This window comes from Schistocerca nitens, chromosome 2 (assembly GCF_023898315.1).
Source record: "Schistocerca nitens isolate TAMUIC-IGC-003100 chromosome 2, iqSchNite1.1, whole genome shotgun sequence".
In the NCBI taxonomy this organism is placed as follows: Eukaryota; Metazoa; Arthropoda; class Insecta; order Orthoptera; family Acrididae; genus Schistocerca; species Schistocerca nitens.
This window is the reverse complement of record NC_064615.1, coordinates 241,320,420-241,342,097: the sequence shown is the minus strand read 5'-3', so window position 1 is coordinate 241,342,097 and position 21,678 is coordinate 241,320,420. Positions and strand designations below refer to the sequence as shown.

Below are 21,678 nucleotides of genomic sequence, written 5' to 3'. Positions count from 1 at the left end.
CATTTATAATGGTGTCTTTTATTTAATACAGATAACGGCGTATACTTTCTTGTGGAAATGACTGTACCTCTTGTGCACTGGAATCGTAAATTATGAACACCGAAAAAATCCGGATTTTATAACTGCCAATATAAAAACGGTCTCACTTTACTGAACTAGCAGAGAGTGAGCATACAGTATTGCCCTAACTACAAATGTTTATTACTGAGGAGGGACTGATGTTAAGTCCCATAGTGCTCAGAGGAACTGTGCTAGATACAGCTATACGGTTTGTTGCTAGTGGTAGCTTACGTCTTAAATTGTCTTATCGATACATTTTCAGATGTGCTCCGTTTATTGCGAGTAGGACGCCTAGGCGATATTGAATTTCTCTCCATGTCTTTGCCAACAACATTTGTTCCATATTCTTGTCGTAAGGCTGAAAATCTTATCCTTATCGTAATCCCACAAAAAAGTCAAGAACTGTTATCTCTGCTGAATGTGCTAGCTATAAATTTTGGATCATCCCTACCGACCCATCTGTCCAGAAAGGTTTCATCCAACGACTGCCGAATAAACAACCGCCGCTGTGCGCTGCGTCGGTGCACCATCATGTTGAAACACTATCCATGGTTTAAATTCCTGTAACGTAGGTGCAACGTCAGTTATAGAAGTGTATACAGACAAAAACTCAGTAAGTTAAGCTACCATTTGCAACAACCCGCATCTGCTTGGCATAGTTCTTTTGAAATAAACTTTGCAGCCAGGGAAAGACTTGCTACTCACCGTGTATTTTGATTACAATAAACAGTAAGATTCAAATTATTCATATTTCTATCGGCATTCCTGAGTAACAGACAATAATGTTGTAATTCGGTGTTTTCTCTGCCTACACAGTCCATTGTACATATGATAGGTAATGTTTTATTCGCTCTGGCCTAAAAGGAGCAACACATCAAGCTCGTAAATAAATTATTCAGACAGTGTAAAATTCGAACAAACAAATTCGGCTCCTGAAAGAACATTTTGGAACCACCTATACTTTTGTGTTTCTTCTCCAGGAAGAACAATACAGTTAATACGACGGGCATTCAATAAGAAATGCAACAATTTTTTTCTCGCCCTGTTTCGGTTAAAAAAAGCAGAATTTGTTGTGAAACTTCGAGGAATACCACGGTTCGGTCCCTATAGTTTCATGAAGTTCCGATAGGTGGCGGCGCTGTACGTAGCTTTCAAAATGGCGTCTATAATGGAGGCGCGTTTCAAGCAGAGAGCTTGCACTAAGTTTCTTTTAGCAGAAAACCAGCTCATCGCAGATATTCATAGACCCTTGCAGAATGTTTACGGAGACCTGTGAGTGAACAAAAGCACGGTAAGTCGTCTGACGAAGCGTCTGTCCGATCTCACACCGGCAACTCCTGCAATGCTGGAACGTGCGGACACTCTCATTCGAGGTGAACGACAGATCACAATCAAAACACCTCAGTGCTCAATTAGACGTCTCTGTAGGTAGTGCCAATACGCTCGTCCACCAAGTGGAGTGCTCAGAGGTGCGTGCCCGCGGGGTTCCTCGCCGCTTAACAAAAGACTATAAAGAGTAACGAAGGACCATCTACGCGGAATTACGCGTTACGAGGCTGATCGTCAACATTTTTTTGTCGAACATCGTCACAGGCGATGAAACATGGGTTCATCACTCCAAACCGGAAACAAAACGGCGATCCATGGAGTGGTGCCACATCACCTCTCCTCTGAAGAAAAGTTCATAGCTGCCCTTTCAACCGGCGACGGTCTTCTGGGATTCTGAGGGGTATTCTGTTTGCTGTCCTCCCTCACGGTACAATGATCGACTCTGAAGTGTATTATACTACCCTCAGGAAACTGAGGAAAAGATTTCAGCGTGTTAGTCACCACAAAAATACAAACGAACTTCTCCCACTCCACGACAATGCAAGGCCCCACACAAGTCTGCGTATCCGAGAGGAGCTCACAAAACTTCATTGGACTGTAAATCCTCAGCCACTCTACAGCCCGGATCTGGCACCTTCCAACGTCCACCTATTTGGCCCAGTGCAGGACGCACTCCACGGGAACCAGTACGTGGATGATTGGGAGGTTACTCATGCAGCAAGACGATGTGCGGAATAACGTGGTGTATTGCAATCCTGAATGAAATCGACCTGCTTTCAGAAAAAAATGTGTTGCATTACTTACTGAACGTCCCTCGTTTGTGTCCAGTACCTCACACTGAGTTCAGTAACAGTTGCACCCGTTTACTTCTGGAGTACTACACTGCATTGTTTTGGCCTCATAATCATATAAATACCTCAAACACATAACACGTCAGCCTCAGTTGCAAATAGAAGCCAATCTTTACCTAGGTTTCAGCCAAAACAATATGGCCTTCTTCAGAAGCTATTGACACTAAACTCAATAGCTTCTGAAGAAGTCCAAATTATTTTGGCTGAAACCTAGGTAAAGATTATTGTCTATAAGCAACTGAGGCTGACGTGTTATATCTTTAATTATCACAGTTGCTGACGGGGATGCACGATGTTAAAAATTCATATATAAATACCTCCCTTAGATGCGTTATGATAGTATTTTACGTGATGATTGGAAACGCGCTGCACTCGCATTCGTGAGGACGACGATTCAAATCCTCGTCCGGCCATCCTGATTTAGGTATTCCGTAATTTCTCTAAATCGCTTCAGGCAAATACCAGGATGGTTCCTTTGAAGGGGCACGGCCGATTTCCTTTCCCATCCTTCTCAAATCCGATGGGACGCATGACCTCGCTGTTTCGTCCCTTCCTCTTAACCAGCCAGCCAACCAAGATTGGAAACGTGTGACTCAGCTCCTTGTATTAGCCTTCTGAAGTGTTTTTCTGTGACGACGGTACAAATTTTCGGGGATGCGCAACGACAAAGTATATATGAAACCGAGGTAGGTAACTCAAATAGCCCGAGTCAAATTGATACAATCGCTCAGCTCTTGTCTCTCTGAAATTTTACTTCAGCATTTCTGAATCAGCCCGTATCTGTCGCCTATTTCGTTCGAGCTGCTTCGCAGTTGCCTTACGAAGCTAGCTGGAAAGTCCTGCTCCTTGTTGGAAAATTTGAGTCGCCATCTGGGAACCGAACACAGGATCTCCTGTGCTGAAAGAAATGAAGAAAAACTGGGACACACCATCTCGTCGTCGACGAGGTCATTGGAGGCGAGGACACAAACACGGAATAGACGATGTCGGAGAGCGAAATTCGCAGTGTCTTTTTCAAAGGCATCAGCGCAGCATTTGCTTTAAGTTATTTACGGAGACCGTGGGATATCTGAATCTAGGTGCCTGAATGGGAATTTGAACCCCACTTCTCCCACATACAAAAGCAGTGTCATCCAGCTGCACCACTTAACTAGAATGTTCGGAAACTGTCTAGCGACACTACAGCACCCATTACCCAAAGGCGTTATAAATCTGTTACTGGGCCTGTTTGCAGTCATTACCTGCTAGCGGTCTGCCCCCGGTAGCTAAGTGGTCAGCGCGACAGACTGTCAATCCTAAGGGACCGGGTTCGATTCCCGGCTGGGTCGGAGATTTTCTCCGCTCAGGGACAAGATGTTGTGTTGTCCTAATGATCATCGTTTCATCCCCATCGACGCGCAAGTCGCTAAAGTGGCATCAAATCGAAAGACTTCCACTAGGCGAACGGTCTACCCGACGGGAGGCCCTAGTCACACGACATTTACATTTGTTTAGCTGATAGCGGCCTCCTTGTCGCTAAATACAGTGAAAAGCTGAAATTCATGTTCTGCGATGTACAGGGTGGGCAAAATAGGATTGACACGGAAAATATTTCGTGATGCCGATGATGCAAGTTGTATTGGCTATCTTAAGATTCGTGAAATATTTTCCGAGCCAGTTTTACGGGGGCTATTCAGAAAGTAAGGTCCGACCGATTCCAAAATCCGATGTAGCTTTGCACAAATGTGTTGCTCATCGATCGCACCACGTCGCTATTTTCAGTTCTGAGAGCACAATGTGAGCATAAAGATGCCTAGAAAGTAGCGTCTCCCGCCAAGTACGAGGGCCTGTGAGAGATTGCACCTGATTTCGTGCAGCCCAAACAACGTAACTGTCATGCATTTCCTCCTTCATGACCATTGTCGTCCTCACACTGCGGGGGCAATGAGGATGCTCCTGCAGCGTTTTAGATGGGGAATGTTTGATCACCCGTCATACAGCCCGAACTTGGATCCCTCTGATTTTCATCTCTGCTCATATGAACCGCTGTCTATGAAGACAATATTTTGGCACAGACAACAAGCTGCAGATCAGCGTAAAGAATTGGCAGAAAGTACACACGGCAGCCTTCTATCAAAAGGGTATTGCAAAGTTCGTACAACGCTACGACAAATGTCTCAGTCGGAGCGATGACTATGTAGAAAAGTAGGTGGAAGGTGTAGGAAATTGTTGCAAATAAAGCATTTTTGATTTTCACTGCCGGCCGGGGTGGTCTCGAGGTTCTAGGCGCTCAGTCCGGAACCGCGCGACTGCTACGGTCGCCGGTTCGAATCCTGCCTCGGGCATGGATGTGTGTGATGTCCTTAGGTTAGTTAGGTGTAAGTAGTTCTAAGTTCTTGGGGACTGATGACCACAGATGTTCAGTCGCATAGTGCTCAGAGCCATTTGATTTTCACTGTGATTTCCATTTCGTGACTGATCGGACCTTGATTTCGGAATAGCACTCGTATTTTGCTTACCCTCTGTACATAAGAGCGTTTGCCGTTCAGGGGTGAATTTGATTTTGTGCACGTGCCAGGGAACAAGGACCCATGAATTGCAAGATTCCTGTCTACGCCACACTAGCTAATCCCTCACAGTTCAGTACAGCGTATAGTACTGACAAACTAGCGTGTGCACTAGGGTGCAAATGTGTCTTCAACTGACGCAGCGAAAGAGGACCGGTGTTCGAAGAATGTTAAAAATAACGATTATCAAAACTGACATTGCCGAGCCGACCTGCTTTCTCATATATTTGAAAAATTAAAAAGCGTTTGCCAGAGCTGACGACTCCAAAGTAATGCCAAGGCAAAATTTTAAATATGCATAACATTTTGCTGTTCCATCCATCGACGTGCCGACAGTCTTCTCGATTTTCTCTGCCCATCTTCGACGATCGCTACCACACCCAATGGGGCCTATTTTAAGCGCGTCCATTTTCATAAACAAACTTTAGTAGTTTCCGTGCAAGGCACAGCCGACAGCTGCCGCTAGATAGCGCTGCGGTCGCAAATCACGTTGAAGAACACCTTCCGTGTGCTGTAAAAGCTAGTTCCTGAGAAGGTACCAACCACGTTTGGCGTGCTTCACGATGGGAAACACATCCCGTGCGAGGACGGCCTATTTGCCACAAGCGGCTTGTTTGTCACAAGTGTGGCACGATCCTAACATCCTGCCCTACGTGTCTGGTGGTAATGAGACCCATTCAATGCGAAGCGTTGCGACGGACTGTTTACAGGAACCATCCCCTCCACAGTCTCGATCCATCCAGGTGCGTGTGTGTGTGTGTGTGTGTGTAACGACCATAAATATCTTTGCAAAGAGCATTAGGATGCGCACAACGAGAATTCTGTCCGTGACACTTGCATCTCAAATCACATGATTTTGGGATAGCATATTTTAACCCGTGTAGCAAAAAATAAAAAAATAAAAATGTGTGTGAGATCTTATGGGACTTAACTGCTAAGGTCATCAGTCCTTAAGCTTACACACTACTTAACCTAAATTATCCTAAGGACAAACAACCACACCCATGCCCGAGGGAGGACTCGAACCTCCGCCGGGACCAGCCGTACAGTCCATGACTGCAGCGCCTGAGACAACCCATGTAGTGCTTAGCGTTTTCTGAGTGTTATTACTTCGCTACTACAGATAGATCACCTTCACAAGTAGAGTATATACGCATTTTACAGGGCTCTTATCAATTTGTTACCAGGAACTGAAGTTAGCTTAAAAATATGAGGAACAATGGTATTGTGCTTTTTCACCATAGTATCATAGCTCAGATTTCACGTTATTTAAGGTTTTCTGGTCTCAGGATAAGAAGTGACAGCCAACAGCATAATTTTACGTTTTCTGTTGCACCTGTTCGTAATGTCGAATCTCTGTTCGTGACAGCAACAATATTTTTTTAGTCTTTCTATTGCACTGATTCACATTGCCGAATCTGTTCTAATTAATTACGTTACAAGGACATTGTATACAAAACTGCCTCCTGCAGACATATTCAGATACGCACAACAGTTTGAGAAACTGCATAAATTGGAGGAAATTAATGAGACTGTCATGTATAAATTTTATCTGCATATGAACATAGCACCAATATAGAGGTTGTTTCACAATTCTTGTTATACATTCTAGAGGTTGTAGAGAGCACTTAGTAGATCACGTTTTTGAACCCATGTCCGCAAATGTCAACCGGCAATACCACAGAGCGCGAAAGTTATAGTCACCAGTGCCTGTAAATGTACGAGGTGCATTCAAGTTCTAAGGCCTCCGATTTTTTTTCTAATTAACTACTCACCCGAAATCGATGAAACTGGCGTTACTTCTCGACGTAATCGCCCTGCAGACGTACACATTTAGGGGACTTATGACCTAAGATGTTGAGTCCCATAGTGCTCAGAGCCATTTGAACCATGTGAACGTACACATTTTTCACAGCGCTGACGCCATGATTCCATGGCAGCGGCGAAGGCTTCTTTAGGAGTCTGTTTTGACCACTGGAAAATCGCTGAGGCAATAGCAGCACGGCTGGTGAATGTGCGGCCACGGAGAGTGTCTTTCATTGTTGGAAAAAGCCAAAAGTCACTAGGAGCCAGGTCCGGTGAGTAGGGAGCATGAGGAATCACTTCACTGTTGCGTAACGTTAGCTCGATGTGCGTGTGCGTTGTCTTGGTGAAACAGCACACGCGCAGCCCTTCCCGGACGTTTTTGTTGCAGTGCAGGAAGGAATTTGTTCTTCAAAACATTTTCGTAGGATGCACCTGTCACCGTAGTGTCCTTTGGAACGCAATGGGTAAGGACTACGCCCTCGCTGTCCCAGAACATGGACACCATAATTTTTTCAGCACTAGCGGTTACCCGAAATTTTTTTGGTGGCGGTGAATCTGTGTGCTTCCATTGAGCTGTCTGGCGCTTTGTTTCTGGATTGAAAAATGGCATCCACATCTCATCCATTGTCACAATCGACGAAAAGAAAGTCCCATTCATGCTGTCGTTGTGCGTCAACATTGCTTGGCAACATGCCACACGGGCAGCCATGTGGTCGTCCGTCAGCATTCGTGGCACCCACCTGGATGACACTTTTCGCATTTTCAGGTCGTCATGCAGGATTGTGTGCACAGAACCCACAGAAATGCCAACTCTGGAGGCGATCTGTTCAACAGTCATTCGGCGATCCCCCAAAACAATTCTCTCCACTTTCTCGATCATGTCATCAGACCGGCTTGTGCGAGCCCGAGGTTGTTTCGGTTTGTTGTCACACGATGTTCTGCCTTCATTAAACTGTTGCACCCACGAACGCACTTTCGACACATCCATAACTCCATCACCACATGTCTCCTTCAACTGTTGATGAATTTCAATTGGTTTCACACCACGCAAATTCAGAAAACGAATGATTGCACACTGTTCAAGTAAGGAAAACGTCGCCATTTTAAGTATTTAAAACAGTTCTCATTCTCGCCGCTGCCGGTAAAATTCCATCTGCCGTACGGTGCTGCCATCTCTGGGACGTATTGACAATGAACACGGCCTCATTTTAAAACAATGCGCATGTTTCTATCTCTTTCCAGTCCGGAGAAAAAAAATCTGAGGCCTTAGAACTTGAATGCACCTCGTATGTACCTACAGGGTGATTCCGTGATGATATTACAAACTTTCAAGGATGATGGAAACGAATAAATGTATAGATTTGAGGTAAGAGCCCCTGTACCAGAAACGAACGAGTCGAAAGTTATAAGGGGAAACCATTTTGATACATCTGACGGGAATACATTTGAGGCCGCATCTCGTGGTCGTGCGGTAGCGTTCTCGCTTCCCACGCCCGGGTTCCCGGGTTCGATTCCCGGCGGGGTCAGGGATTTTCTCTGCCTCATGATGGCTGGGTGTTGTGTGCTGTCCTTAGGTTAGTTATGTTCAAGTAGTTCTAAGTTCAAGGGGACTTATGACCACAGCAGTTGAGTCCCATAGTGCTCAGAGCCATTTGAACCATTTGAATACATTTGATGGGATTGTTGTTCGTAAGATTATTGGGTAACCAACTTTCAGAGGTGGTAGTATGGACCAAAACAAGTAAAAAATATCTAGTTAACATGGGCTCTAAAACGAATGCCTGAGGAGCTTTGAGCACTTTTTCATCTTCGCTGCTGTGAAAGACATCTCCTCTATTGAGCATTCCACTGTCAGAGATATCAGAATGATTTTCGATTGTAACTTTTCAGTCGTCCGATAGAGGGATCAGCGTTCTCGCTTCCCGCGCCCGGGTTCCCGGGTTCGATTCCCGGCGGGGTCAGGGATTTTCTCTGCCTCGTGATGACTGGGTGTTGTGTGATGTCCTTAGGTTAGTTAGGTTTAAGTAGTTCTAAGTTCAAGGGGACTTATGACCATAGATGTTAAGTCCCATAGTGCTCAGAGCCATTTGAACCATTTGATAGAGGGATCCTTACCTCAAAGTGATACACTTATTTGTCTCCAACATCCTTGAAAGTTTGTAACATCATCACGGAATCACCCTGTAGGTAAATACATTTACAGGCACCGGAGCCTATAATTTTGGCACTTTGTAGTATCATTGGTTGACGTTTCCGGACATGGGTTCCTAAGTCCCCTTTATAACGTCCAGAAGTGTGTAACAAAAATTGTGAAACAACCTCTGTATTGGTGCTATGTTCATATGCGGGTAAAATTTAGTCATGACAGTCTCATTAATTCCCTCCAGTTTATGCAGGTTCTCAAAGCACTGTGTGTATCTAAATATGTCTTCATGGGACAGTTTCCTATACAGAGTCATTGTAACGTAATTAATTAGAACAACTTCGGCACTATGAGCCAGTGCAGCAGAAAACGTAAAAACAAATATTGTTGGCTGTCACGAACAGAGATTCGACAATATGAACAAGTTAAAAAGAAAATGTAAGCAAAAAAAAAAAAAATACTGTTGGCTCTCACTTCTTACCCCGTTGCCAAAAAAACCTGAATAAAGTGGAATCTGACCTGCGATACAGTGGTGAGAAAGCGCAATACCATTGAATTCACATCTTTAAGCCAACTTCAGTTCCTATCATCAAATTGTTAAGATGTCGTAAAACGCGTATACAAAGTTTCACGGTGCTTCTGAAGGTGATCTGTCGGTAGTATGGAAGTAAGAATACTCGAAATGCGCTTTTCTTTTTTTTTCATCAGTCTTCTGACTGGTTTGATGCCGTCCGCCACGAATTCCTCTCCTGTGCCAACCTCTTCATCTCAGAGTAGCACTTGCAACCGACGTCCTCAATTATTTGCTGGATGTATTCCAGTCTCTGTCTTCCTCTACAGTTTTTGCCCTCTGCAGCTCCCTCTAGTGCCATGAAAGTCACTACCTGATATCTTAAAATATCTCCTATCATCCTATCCCTTCTCGTCGTTAGTGTTTACCACAAATTCCTTTCCTCTCCGATTCTGTGGTGAACCTCCTTATTACTTACCTTATCAGTCCAGCTAACTTTCGACATTCATCTGTAGCACCACATCTCAAATGCTTCTACTGTCTTCCGTTCCGGTTTCCACATAGTCACGTTTCACTACCACACAATGCTGTGCTCCAAACGAAGCTTCTCACAAATTTCTTCCTCAAAATAAGATCAATGCCAATACTAGTGGACTTCTCTTCGCTGGGAATGCTCTTTTTGCCAGTGCTAGTGTAATTTTGATATCCGCCTTGCTCCGTCCGTCATTGGTTATTTTGCTGCCTAGGTGGTAGAATTCCATAACTTCATGTGCTTCGTGACTATTAACCCTGATGTTTCTCGCTGTTCTCATTTCTGCTACTTCTCATTACTTTCGTCTTTATTCGATTCACTCTCAATCCATATTCTGTACTCGTAAGACTGGTCATTCCATTCACCAGATCCTGTAACTCTTCTCCACTTTCATTCAGGATAGCAATGTCATCAGCGAATCGTATCATTGATATCCTTTCACCTTGAATTTTAATCCCACTCCTGAGTCTTTGTTTTATTTCGATCGTTGCTTCTTCGAATTACAGATTGAACAGTAAGGGCGAAAGACTACATCCCGTCTTACACCATTTTTAATTCCAGCACTTCGTTCTTGGTCGTCCACTCTTATTATTCCCTCTTATTTTTGGGGTATCTATTTACTCGAAATTAACATTCGGAATGCCGTAATATCACTTTTATTCCTATTAGATCAATAATGAAAACCTCATGTCACAAACTACTCGTAACCGAGAGCAAGGACAGGAAGAGCTCTTAACGCCGACTGCCGACTTTGGCGCGCAGTCCGTATCTCTTACTAGTTTCATCACAGTTCGTGGATTTCCGATCAAGTTCGTACTTACTAGGATATGCATTTGTTTAAACGGGTGTGAATTTCAACGAGGCAAAATTATGGTAAATAGTTTTAAACATCCAGAGGCTCCTCCTAGTATTCATGTTGTCATAAATGACTTTAATTATTAAATATAAATAAACAAAATCGGTGACTTTGGCGCCCAGATGGCGGTACTTCCCGTCATGTAAATTTCCCAGGCTGACGCTTGTTGCTACGGTCCAGCGCCGAGCCCCACCCCACTACGCGCGCCGGCCGCGGTGGTCTAGCGGTTCTAGGCGCTCAGTCCGGAACCGCGGGACTGCTACGGTCGCAGGTTCGAATCCTGCCTCGGGCATGGATGTGTGTGATGTCCTTAGGTTAGTTAGGTTTAAGTAGTTCTAAGTTCTAGGGGACTGATGACCACAGATGTTAAGTCCCATAGTGCTCAGAGCCATTTGAACCCACTACGCGCGGCATATGGTCGCTTCGTCACCTAGCCAGCCAACGTGGAAAATGCTGTCCGACTCATGGCCGTCTACGGACTACAGCACTTCCTAACTATCGTGAATACATCAATAAGAGACAATAATTTATTTATGTCTTCCTCACGTAAGAGGCACCTTATATCTCCCGAAAGCTTACCCAAATTTCCGTCAGAATTTCCAATATCTTGCACGGTTGACATTGTCGCATTTTCCAGGTCAACAAATCGTATGAACGTGTCTTGAGTTTTCTTTAGTCCCGCTTCCTTTATGAACTGCAACGTCAGAATTGCCTCTCTTGCGTCCCACATGCTAAGTGCTAGAAGGGTTAAAATGCGTCGTCCCAAAATCACATGGCTAGCCTCGTTTGATGTTGAGTACATGCACACATAGATACCCATAACTTTGGTAACTACCCGCGGCTCCATTATCAACTGCAACGTCAGAATTGCCTCCCTTGCGTCCCACACATCCTAAGTTCTAGAAGTGCTAAAATGCGTCGTCCCAAATACATATGACTAGCCTTGTTTGATGTTGAAGACACGCGCACTAGACTACGCTCATTCCATAGATACACATATGGTAACTACCCGCGACCTTCTGACAGCGTTATCTGCTATGTGTCCAGACACTGTGAATATTTTAGTGTGCAAACAGAAGCATGCAGACGGTTCTACAGGCAGGTGACACGCGTCGCGCCGCCTACGTGCAGAGAGCGGCCTCCCAGTGAATAAGCACGTGCTACGTGCTTGGTGCAGGGAGCGCTACTCACCGGCAGTGTGGTTGACGCCGCTGTCGCGCAGCATGCGGAAGGTGTCCCTGTTCTGGGCCATGTAGGTGGTGATGGCGACCGTGTACCACGCGTCCGGCACCAGGGGCTCGTAGCGCGGTACCCGGCACTCGGCGCAGCGTACCAGCACGCTGCTCACGCGGCTGCCCACTGGCTGCCGCACGTCGTACACCACGCGCAGTCCTGCGAGACACCAGAGGCACGACATCCCTTACACAACATACGGCACAGCACAGGTCATACTCACTGTGGAAACCTGCAATATACGTGGACATAAGCAGAGGGAGTATGTGCAAAGTTGTACCTTCTCGGCGAATCTCGATCTACATCTACATCTACATCCATACTCCGCAAGCCACCTGACGGTGTGTGGCGGAGGGCGAGTACCGCTATCGGTTCTCCCTTCTATTCCAATCTCGTATTGTTCGTGGAAAGCAAGATTGTCGGTATGCCTCTGTGTGGGCTCTAATCTCTCTGATTTTATCCTCATGGTCTCTTCGCGAGATATACGTAGGAGGGAGCAATATACTGCTCGACTCCTCGGTGAAGGTATGTTCTCGAAACTTCAACAATAGCTCGTACCGACGTACTGAGCGTCTCTCCTGCAGAGTCTTCCACTGGAGTTTATCTGTCATCTCCGTAACGCTTTCGCAATTACTAAATGATCCTGTAACGAACCGCGCTGCTCTCCGTTGGATCTTCTCTATCTCTTCTATCAACCCTATCTGGCACAGATCCCACACTGCCGAGCAGTATTCAAGCAGTGGGCGAAGAAATGTACTGTAATCTACTTCCTTTATTTTCGGATTGCATTTCCTTAGGATTCTTCCAATGAATCTCAGTCTGGCATCTGCTTTACCGACAATCAACTTTATATGATCATTCCATTTTAAATCACTCCTAATGCCTACTCCCAGATAATGTATGGAATTAACTGCTTGCAGTTGCTGACCTGCTATATTTTAGCTGAATGATAAAGGATCTTTCTTTCTATGTATTCACAGCACTTTACACTTGTCTACATTGAGATTCAATTGCCATTCCCTGCACCATGCGTCAATTCGTTGCAGATCCTCCTGCATTTCAGTACAATTTTCCATTGTTAAAACCTCTCGATATACCACAGCATTATCCGCAAAAAGCCTCAGTGAACTTCCGATGTTATCCACAAGGTCATTTATGTATATTGTGAATAGCAACGGTCCTGCGACACTCCCCTGCAGCACACCTGAAATCACTCTTACTTCGGAAGACTTCTCTCCATTGAGAATGACGTGCTGCGTTCTGTTATCTAGGAACTCTCCAATATAATCACACAATCGGTCTGATAGTCCATATGCTCTTACTTTGTTCATTAAACGACTGTGAGGAGCTGTATCAAACGCCTTGCGGAAGTCAAGAAACACGGCATCTACCTGGGAACCCGTGTCTATTGCCCTCTGAGTCTCGTGGAAGAATAGCGCGAGCTGGGTTTCACACGATTGTCTTTTTCGAAACCCATGCTGATCCCTACAGAGTAGATCTCCAGAGAAGTCATTATACTCGAACATAATACGTGTTCCAAAATTCTGCAACTGATCGACGTTAGAGATATAGATCCATAGTTCTGCACATCTATTCGACGTCCCTTCTTGAAAACGGGGATGACCTGTGCCCTTTTCCAATCTTTTGAAACGGCACGCTCTTCTAGAGACCTACGGTACACCGCTGCAAGAAGAGGGGCAAGTTCTTTCGCGTACTCTGTGTAAAATCGAACTGGTATCCCATCAGGTCCAGCAGCCTTTCCTCTTTTGAGCGTTTTTAATTGTTTTTCTATCCATCTGTCATCTATTTCGATATCTACCATTTTGTCATCTGTGCGACAATCTAGAGAAGGAACTACAGTGCAGTCGTCCTCTGTGAAACAGATTTGAAAAAAGACATTTAGTATTTCGTCCTTTAGTCTGTCATCCTCTGTTTCAGTTCTGCTATCTACGAACTCTTCAAGCCAATCACACAATTGGTCTGATAGTCCATGTGATCGTACTTTGTCCATTAAACGACTGTGGGGAACTCTATCGAACGCCTTGCGGAAGTCAAGAAACACGGCATCTACCTGGGAACCCGTGTCTATGGCCCTCTGAGTCCCGTGGACGAATAGCGCGAGCTGGGTTTCACACCATCGTCCTTTTCGAAACCCATGAAGTGTTCCCGGATTATCAACCGAGTCAAGGCGTCGTTCTGCAGCAACGTTTCGAAAAGTTTTCTACTTGTTAGCTTCAGGGGAAGTGTCGGGTTCGTGTCCTGTCCGGTTCTTTATAGCCGCTGGGCTGCAGGTTCCTTTGCCTGGTCTGCGTCGCAGCGCCAATCGTGGCGGTGGGATCTACCTTCTTGCTGGCGGGACAGGAATCCGACACTTCTCCTGAAGATAGCAAGTAGGAACCTTGTTGAAACGTTGCCGCAGAACGATGCCTTGGCTGATAACCCGAGAAGGCTTCACCAATAAATGAAGTAGTTTTAAATACGTATTCCCCATATGTAGACAATAAAAAAGTTTATTAATGGGAGCGTTCAATAAGTAATGAACAGCTTTTCTCGGCCAATTTCGGAAAAAAGTGCGGAATTTGTTGTGGGACATCGTGGAATATTCCCGCTTCAGGCCCTCTGGTTTCATGAAGTTCCGATAGGTGGTGGCGCTGTACGTAGCATTCAAAATGGCGTCTGTAACGGAGGTGTGTTCCAGGCAGAGAGCTGTCACTGAGTTTCTTTTGGCGAAAAACAAAAGCATCGCATTTATTCATAAGCGCTTCCAGAATGTCTACGAGGACATGGCAGTGGAGAAAAGCGCGGTAAGTCGTTGGGCGACGCGTCTGTCATCATCACAATGAAGTCGTGCAAACCTGTCCGATCTCCAAAGTGCCGGCTGGCCGCCTAGAGCTGCGACTCCTGCAATGTTGCAACGTGTGGACACAATCATCCTAGGTGATCGACGGATCAATCACAATCAAACACCTCGCTGCTCAACAGGAGGTCTCTGTTGGCAGTACTGAGACACACGTCCACCAGTTGGGTGCTTATTATTATTATTATTATTATTATTATCGTATGCATCAATTACAGTAATACACATTTAGCAAAACAAAGAAATATATATAAAAATGAACATGTGAAATTATATACAGTACACAAGTTTTCAAACGGCTCAGACTACACTCGGTTGTTGATGGACTTGATCTTGCGGAGTGCCTCATGGGATGCTTGATGGAGCTTCTCAATGCCACCAGGTAAGCGTCTGATTGGACATTCATTCACAATGTGGCTCATTGTTTGGGTGTCACCACAGTCACACACACTGTCACTTGAAAAGCCCCACTTGTGCATGTTGTATTTTCACCTACCCTCTTCAGTCCGATATCTGTTTAGCTGCACCCACACATCCCTTGGTTGGTGGAAGCCTGGAACTGGAACTGTTGGGTTGTCTAAAAGTTCGTGGTTTCGGGTTCTTGTAGCTTGCCACTCACATTTCCACTCTGAGTCCTGGTCGAATCCTGTGGATAGCATTTGGACTCCAATTTCATATGCTGGTCTTCTAGATTTGAGGCGTTTTCTGGGCAGTGATAGCAAATCGTCATGAAGAGGGATCGAGTTGTTTTCAGAAACTTGGGTGCTGAAAGGTGTGTAACCGCCGTTTCCTTCGACGCCTAACAGAAGACTTTCAACTGTTTGACCCAATAAAGCCCTCCCCAGGCTATCTACAATGGAAGTTTGGGATAGCCTTAGCCCCCAATACGTTTTATCTTAGACGCTTGCACATTCGTGAGGCGAAAGTTTTAAATGCCTGGATATAAATTTTGTGCATGGCTTTATCCTGTTTAAATAGAACCTTTAATATTTTGACTGTACGTAGACATAGACCTTATCGCTTTTATTTGTCCCTTTCTTGGCTTGGCTAAATTTCTGATACGTTGCTTTATCCCTTTATATGGTGAATCATCTGAAGAAGCAAATTTAAAACTGCGAAACTGGTCGGGTTCTCCAATAAAGAATCTAACGGTCGCAGTGGTCTTGTTTATTCAAACCACTAATAGAGGATGCACTCCATGGAAAACAGTACTTCGGTTATTGGGAGGTTATTGAGGCAGCAGGGTCTTGGCTCCGATGTCCACTAGTGTAATGGTACCACGATGGCGCACAGGACCCCCTCCCCCCCCCCCCCCCCTCCACCCAGTAAGGTAGCGTAAGGCGGTCGCATTGAATAGAGATTATGTCGAAAAATAAAAGTTTTGTAGTCAAAAGAGTGGGGAATAACATGGTGTATTGGAATCCGAATTATACCAACCTCCTTTCAGCAATAAACGTGTTACATTACTTATTGAACGGACTGGTACAAAATATGACCGGAAGTCCCTTATTTCCAAGTTGTGGCCTTCATAACTGTGTTTTCATCGGGACCTCTTCCTTCCTGCAGATAACTGCGTTTGTAGAAGATGTTCAAAATGTCCATCTCCCGCTTGAATACAGAACTCAAATCGAAGGCTTACGGCCCTGCAAAGACATCAAATTCCAGGTATATTGCGTATTTCCTCACAACCTGCCACAATTCGAATCCATAGCGATTCCGTGTCAGACACCGCGAACGAATACGGCAATGTTTTTACATGGTCCCACAAGTAACAAATGCGGCAATGAAAAGAGCCATTTGGCAAACCTGGAGACAGCACGTTACGTTAGGAATCAAAACAGGAGTGGTATTACCTGGACAACAAATCTTTGCCATTGACTCTGATATCGATGTTCAGTCGAGATGGCGTCGTGGACAAGTGAACAAGGCGCTGCTCCCACGAATGCGTTTTACAAAAACGACGACAGCTACGCGGTTGCGTAGCGTGTATTTCGTTATCGTTAGAATATCGCACGTCATGCCCCAGCTCGTCGGCGTATGCTGTCAAAGTGTGCGTACAGAAACCTAAGGAAATGGATGATACGGTGTAAAAGAGGTGTGGAACAGAGAATGTTGCAGGACTGGAAGAAGCTTTCAGCCTAAGTCCCAGGCATTCTGTACGCAATCATGCGGAGACACATCGGTTCGCAGTTTATACATTGCACAAGGAAAGGCAATATCACTCATACAAAATTCGAATAGTGCATAAACTGAATGCAGACCATCTCCGAAAGAGACTACGCATTTTCCAGGAACTGTAACTGATGAACGACAACCCAAGCCTGCAACAAACTGGTCATGTGTGATGAAGCCAATTTTTATGTGTCAGGCTTTGCTATCAAGAAAAACTTTAAATGATGATTTTACATCTGGAATTTCGTGGGGAGAGAATATTTTACTTAATTATGGCTAGTTTTGAGTTTTATGTCCTGCATAAACTCAATCACTTCAAAATGGCATAACAGGCCGAAACCTGGATCGTAATTAAATAAACAACAATGCAGACAAATGACTGTGTGTTCATTTAAGAACGATCGCGCAATGCCGTTACGTTCACATGTTGAGTTATTTCCTAGTGCGACAGCTTGCTGCTCTTCATTTCATACTGGTAAGAGGGCTCATACTGCTAAGTCCTTTGTAAATTTGACTCAGTTTTTCAAACACTGAAATAACATAAACTTTCATTTCCTTTTCTTCTGGGTTCCTCGCTTTTGTTGTCAGGCTGTGTATCATCCTGTATTGTATTTGTGGAGACTATTTATGGAAGTTGGTAGCAACCAGTTGGCGTATGTATACTGACTGTTATCGGACTGCTTTTTCTAGTGCAGTAGTCGCGTCACGCAATCGTTCTAATTGTAGTCAGAGGGCTACAGAGTACAGAGCATTAATGACTGGCTTAGCAGGAGCGATAGTTTAACCCCGTCTGGCAAACCAAAGCGGTGCTGGCGACCCTTACTTAGTTGGTTGTAACACTATAGCAGTACTGAGAATTAATCCGCGTTCACCAATAAAAATTTCTGAGTAAATATTTGGTGCAGTAGGTCGCGCAATTTCTCTCTCGCGCCCCACATCGTTAAGAGTTAAGTGGGTCCTGACCGGGGCAGTGAGTGGGACTTCGCGCGACGTCAAAGAAGCTCTGAGAATTAGACGTAAGAAAGGACTGCGCAAACTATCGAGGCATCGCATTTCTCAGTTCTGTATTGCAACCCCTTGGTAAGATCCTTAAAACTAGAACTGAGAGAGAAACCGAGGAAATAAAACGGAAGAGTGACTCCCGGGCAAGAAGTTCTTGTCTCGATAATATGTGCACCATTAGAGAACTCACCGACAAGGTAACGGTACATAACCTGGATACATGGTTTTTATCGTCTTGCAGAAGCCCTATGACAGTGTACCACTTTGTAGGATGTGGAAAGCAATGAATAACCTAAACATTCATAATTGTTACATACAGGCCGTTGGAAAGCTGTATTCAGTCTCGTGTTAAAATTCGGAAGTTACTAACACAAAACGTAAGGTTGCCAAAGGACTGCTTAGCGTCTACACTCATTATTTTTGAACGAAGCACTGAAAAAGGAAGTGCAAAAACATGGGAATTAGTGTAGATGATGACATCCTGTTCTCTCTCAATTTCGCCGAAGAAGAAGAAGAGGATGTGTCTTAGACGTTAAGAAATCTTAAAGAGGAATATGAAAAGTGGGACTTGAAAATTAAGTGTACAAAGAGTGAATACTTGGTTGTCGGAGGTACAGGAAGGGATCATGGTATGGATTATGGATCTATAGTAAATTGTAGTCGATCATATAAATATTTAAAAACAATCATTTCGGATAAAGGTGGACCAACGAGGAAATAAAGCGTAGAACAGGAAAGGGAAAGGTGGGAATTGAGGAGTTACACTCCATTACTTGGAATAAAAGTACGTCAAAATATTTGAGACGGATGGCATACGAAACTGTAGTTGAGTGATATGCTCTGTAGGGTCCTGAACTCTCGGAAGTCTCCAGAGCCAATAATAAAAAATTAAATGTAATGGAAATGGAGTTTTGGAAGCGAAGTTTTGAAGTAACAAGAAGAGACAAAATAAGAAATGAAATGTTATGAGCACAGATGGGAGTTACCATGGCTATTGTAGACGCAACTGAAAATAAACTGCTAACATGGTATGGTTATCGTACAAGAATGCCAGAGAAAAGATGATCCTCTAGAATATGGCACGGGAGACTTCCATAACACAGAAAAAGAGGACGACCCCAGTTACAACGGAACAATGTAGCTAGGCTTTAGATGCAGGACAGAGGAGTGGCAAGATAGAAGGTGACGGAAACTTGGATGCGAGAGTCATCGCATGATGTACAAAACTCGTAGAACGAAGAGGAAGAATGTACATTTCATACTCCACATAGAGTTTTGCAACATAGAGAGAGCACACTTTGTGGTCTACGTGTACCTATGCAGCGTACAATGCTGGCCTTACACCATGCAAAATTTTGTATGTATCAAACAATGCAAACCGTACACCACTCTACATTACTGTGACATACACTCACAGTACTACAACATAAAGCAAGTAAAGTACTCCACTTTCGGAAGCAGGAAACTTCGTACGGCGTTCACGGCTGTACAACTTTCAAGGTGAAACACATCAGCGTGCATAGCCCCCTAACGTACAAAGTGGTACACATCATATTGCACAAGAAGTGCTGTAACTGCAAGACAGTGAGCGTCGCACAGTCCGACAACATACAAAGCAGATAACATTTTACACCACGCACGGTCGTACAACATAGAAGGTGGCAGATGCCACATGCCGTGGACAGTCCTACGACTTACGAGACATTACGTATCATACATTAGGCGTAGTCTTACAATTTTCAAGACGGTGCATACTGTACAGAACATGCATTCCTTTGAAATAAACCATACACAACTGTTCAGCTCGTGAAACATGTACATGTACAATCCTACAAGTTGCAAGGCTGTGCAGTTTGTACAGGATGTATAGTACTTCAACGTACAACACTTCATACAATATGTAGCGTCCAACAATACTTAAAGTTTTCTTGTTGAAAATAAGTATTAGTTTGCTGAGGAAGGTAGAATGCAACATCCCTTGTTATACATCACGCACGCTCCTTCAAAAGGTCCAAGCATAAGGATAAGACTTCACATCTTATTTCTGCCTTTATTCATCAAAATTATAATGCCCACCTATAACATGCCAGTTTTTAACAGTTCGAGAAGTAACACGCCAGACTACACTCATCGACTGCTGTTAGAGCTCACCAATAACAGTTTTCTGTGAAAATTTGTACTGGAATGGTTTGTAGTCATATTCTAAGACCTGTACTCCCCTACCCGCTCAGCCTTCGCGAAGTGTAAATGGAGCCGTCTATCATAGGTTTTTGTAAATTGCGCTTAAGGAACTGCAGAACAACGAAGCAACCTATGGTTCTAGCATGTTAAATCTCCAAATCAGTACACTATTTAGAGACACATTTACATGTCGAGTTTAAGGGAACAATGGATAGATCGAACAAGACTAGAGAAATAATGAGTGCAATACAGACTAAAGCTAGTTGGAAAATTAGAAGGAAGGAGAATATTTACGAAACTATAGAGAAAATATCAGAAGTAATGGAAAGCGGAGATTAACCGTTTTTGGACATTTCTACCAAATGAATGAAAAATAGGGTAACGAAACAGATATTCCTATATTTCTGGGAAAATAAATCGACAATGGGATAAAAAAAACTAGAGACACAACATCAAAGATTGTGAAATAACAGAAATCAACCTTTTTAAGAACACAATACTAAATTTAGAAGGTTTTCAAGGTAGAAGAAATAAGAAATAGAGAACAATATTGACAGAAGGAAAAGACAACATGGGGAGAAGATGGAGTACTGCAAAAAAAGAAGTTAAGAAGGAAGAAGAAGGTACGTGAGTCTAGTTGATCAATACGAAAATAAAAAGACATTTGATTGGAATATAACATGGTACCGATTCTCAGAACGTACGGAAGTTCTTCTTACGCGCTCTTGTGTATTGGCTGTTCCCCTGATAGATGGCACAGTGAGCAATGTGCTTATTCCCTGAGTGTTACCTATAATCTAATCATGTACTCTGTATGAAGGGGGGTATGCTCGGCAAAATTAAACTTACTGACTCAGTTCGAAAACATCTTAAACCGGTTAGAAACACTCATTCTTAAAGTTTTCTTGTTGAAAATCAGTATTAGTTTACTGGGGAAGGTAGAATGCAACATCCCTAGTTAGTACCTGCTAGTTTGGTGGAATCTTATCGTCCCGGTTCTCGCAAATACTAAAGGACACTTAGCGTCATCAGAAACCCTCAGGGAACATTTTGTCTCTAACAAAAATTGTTCCTTATGACGTAATCTATCAACCGTGGACTTTAGATGCAAAGTCGGTTGTTCTTCGTAGTTCGTCCGTGAGGCCGTGAAACAGCGTACACACCGTGCATCTTTACAAGCTTTACGGCTACCAGGAATACTTGCCTGACTGTTGTAAGAAATTTCCTCCAGCGTAGTGGACGGTCAGGTTAACTCCGCCGTGTTCTACAGTGTAGATCTGGCTCTTCTCCACAGACGCCTCCAGCGCTTCCAGAAGGGTGGAGCCTAGGATGGTGACCGTGTCTATGCCGTCTCTGAACGGACACGCGGTCAGCAGGTCGCTATACGTCACGTCTGGAAGTAAGAACAACGACAGTTTGTAGTAACTTGCTACAGCTCGTCACATGACGCGGTGTTTTTATTTTTTATATTCATTTTAATCTCCCCTCAGTTAAGCCACCACACACGCACAAATACGTAAACACATATTGTTGTGAAATTAAAACATATTCAGTGCACAATAAAACCGTAACATAGCTCTAAAATCCATTCTCAAGGCG

General features: G+C 44.1%; 1 protein-coding gene across 1 annotated transcript in view; it reads right to left on the bottom strand.

Moving 5' to 3' along the window:
- The window catches only part of LOC126235960 (apyrase-like), a 75,753-nt gene that overhangs the window by 6,699 nt on the left and 47,376 nt on the right, over positions 1–21,678 (bottom strand). The window contains exons 7-8 of the mRNA XM_049944932.1: positions 21,284–21,472; positions 11,826–12,026 (exon numbers count right to left, since the gene is read on the bottom strand). Of these exons, the coding sequence (XP_049800889.1) occupies positions 11,826–12,026; positions 21,284–21,472 (390 nt within the window). The remainder of the gene's footprint in view (positions 1–11,825; positions 12,027–21,283; positions 21,473–21,678) is intronic.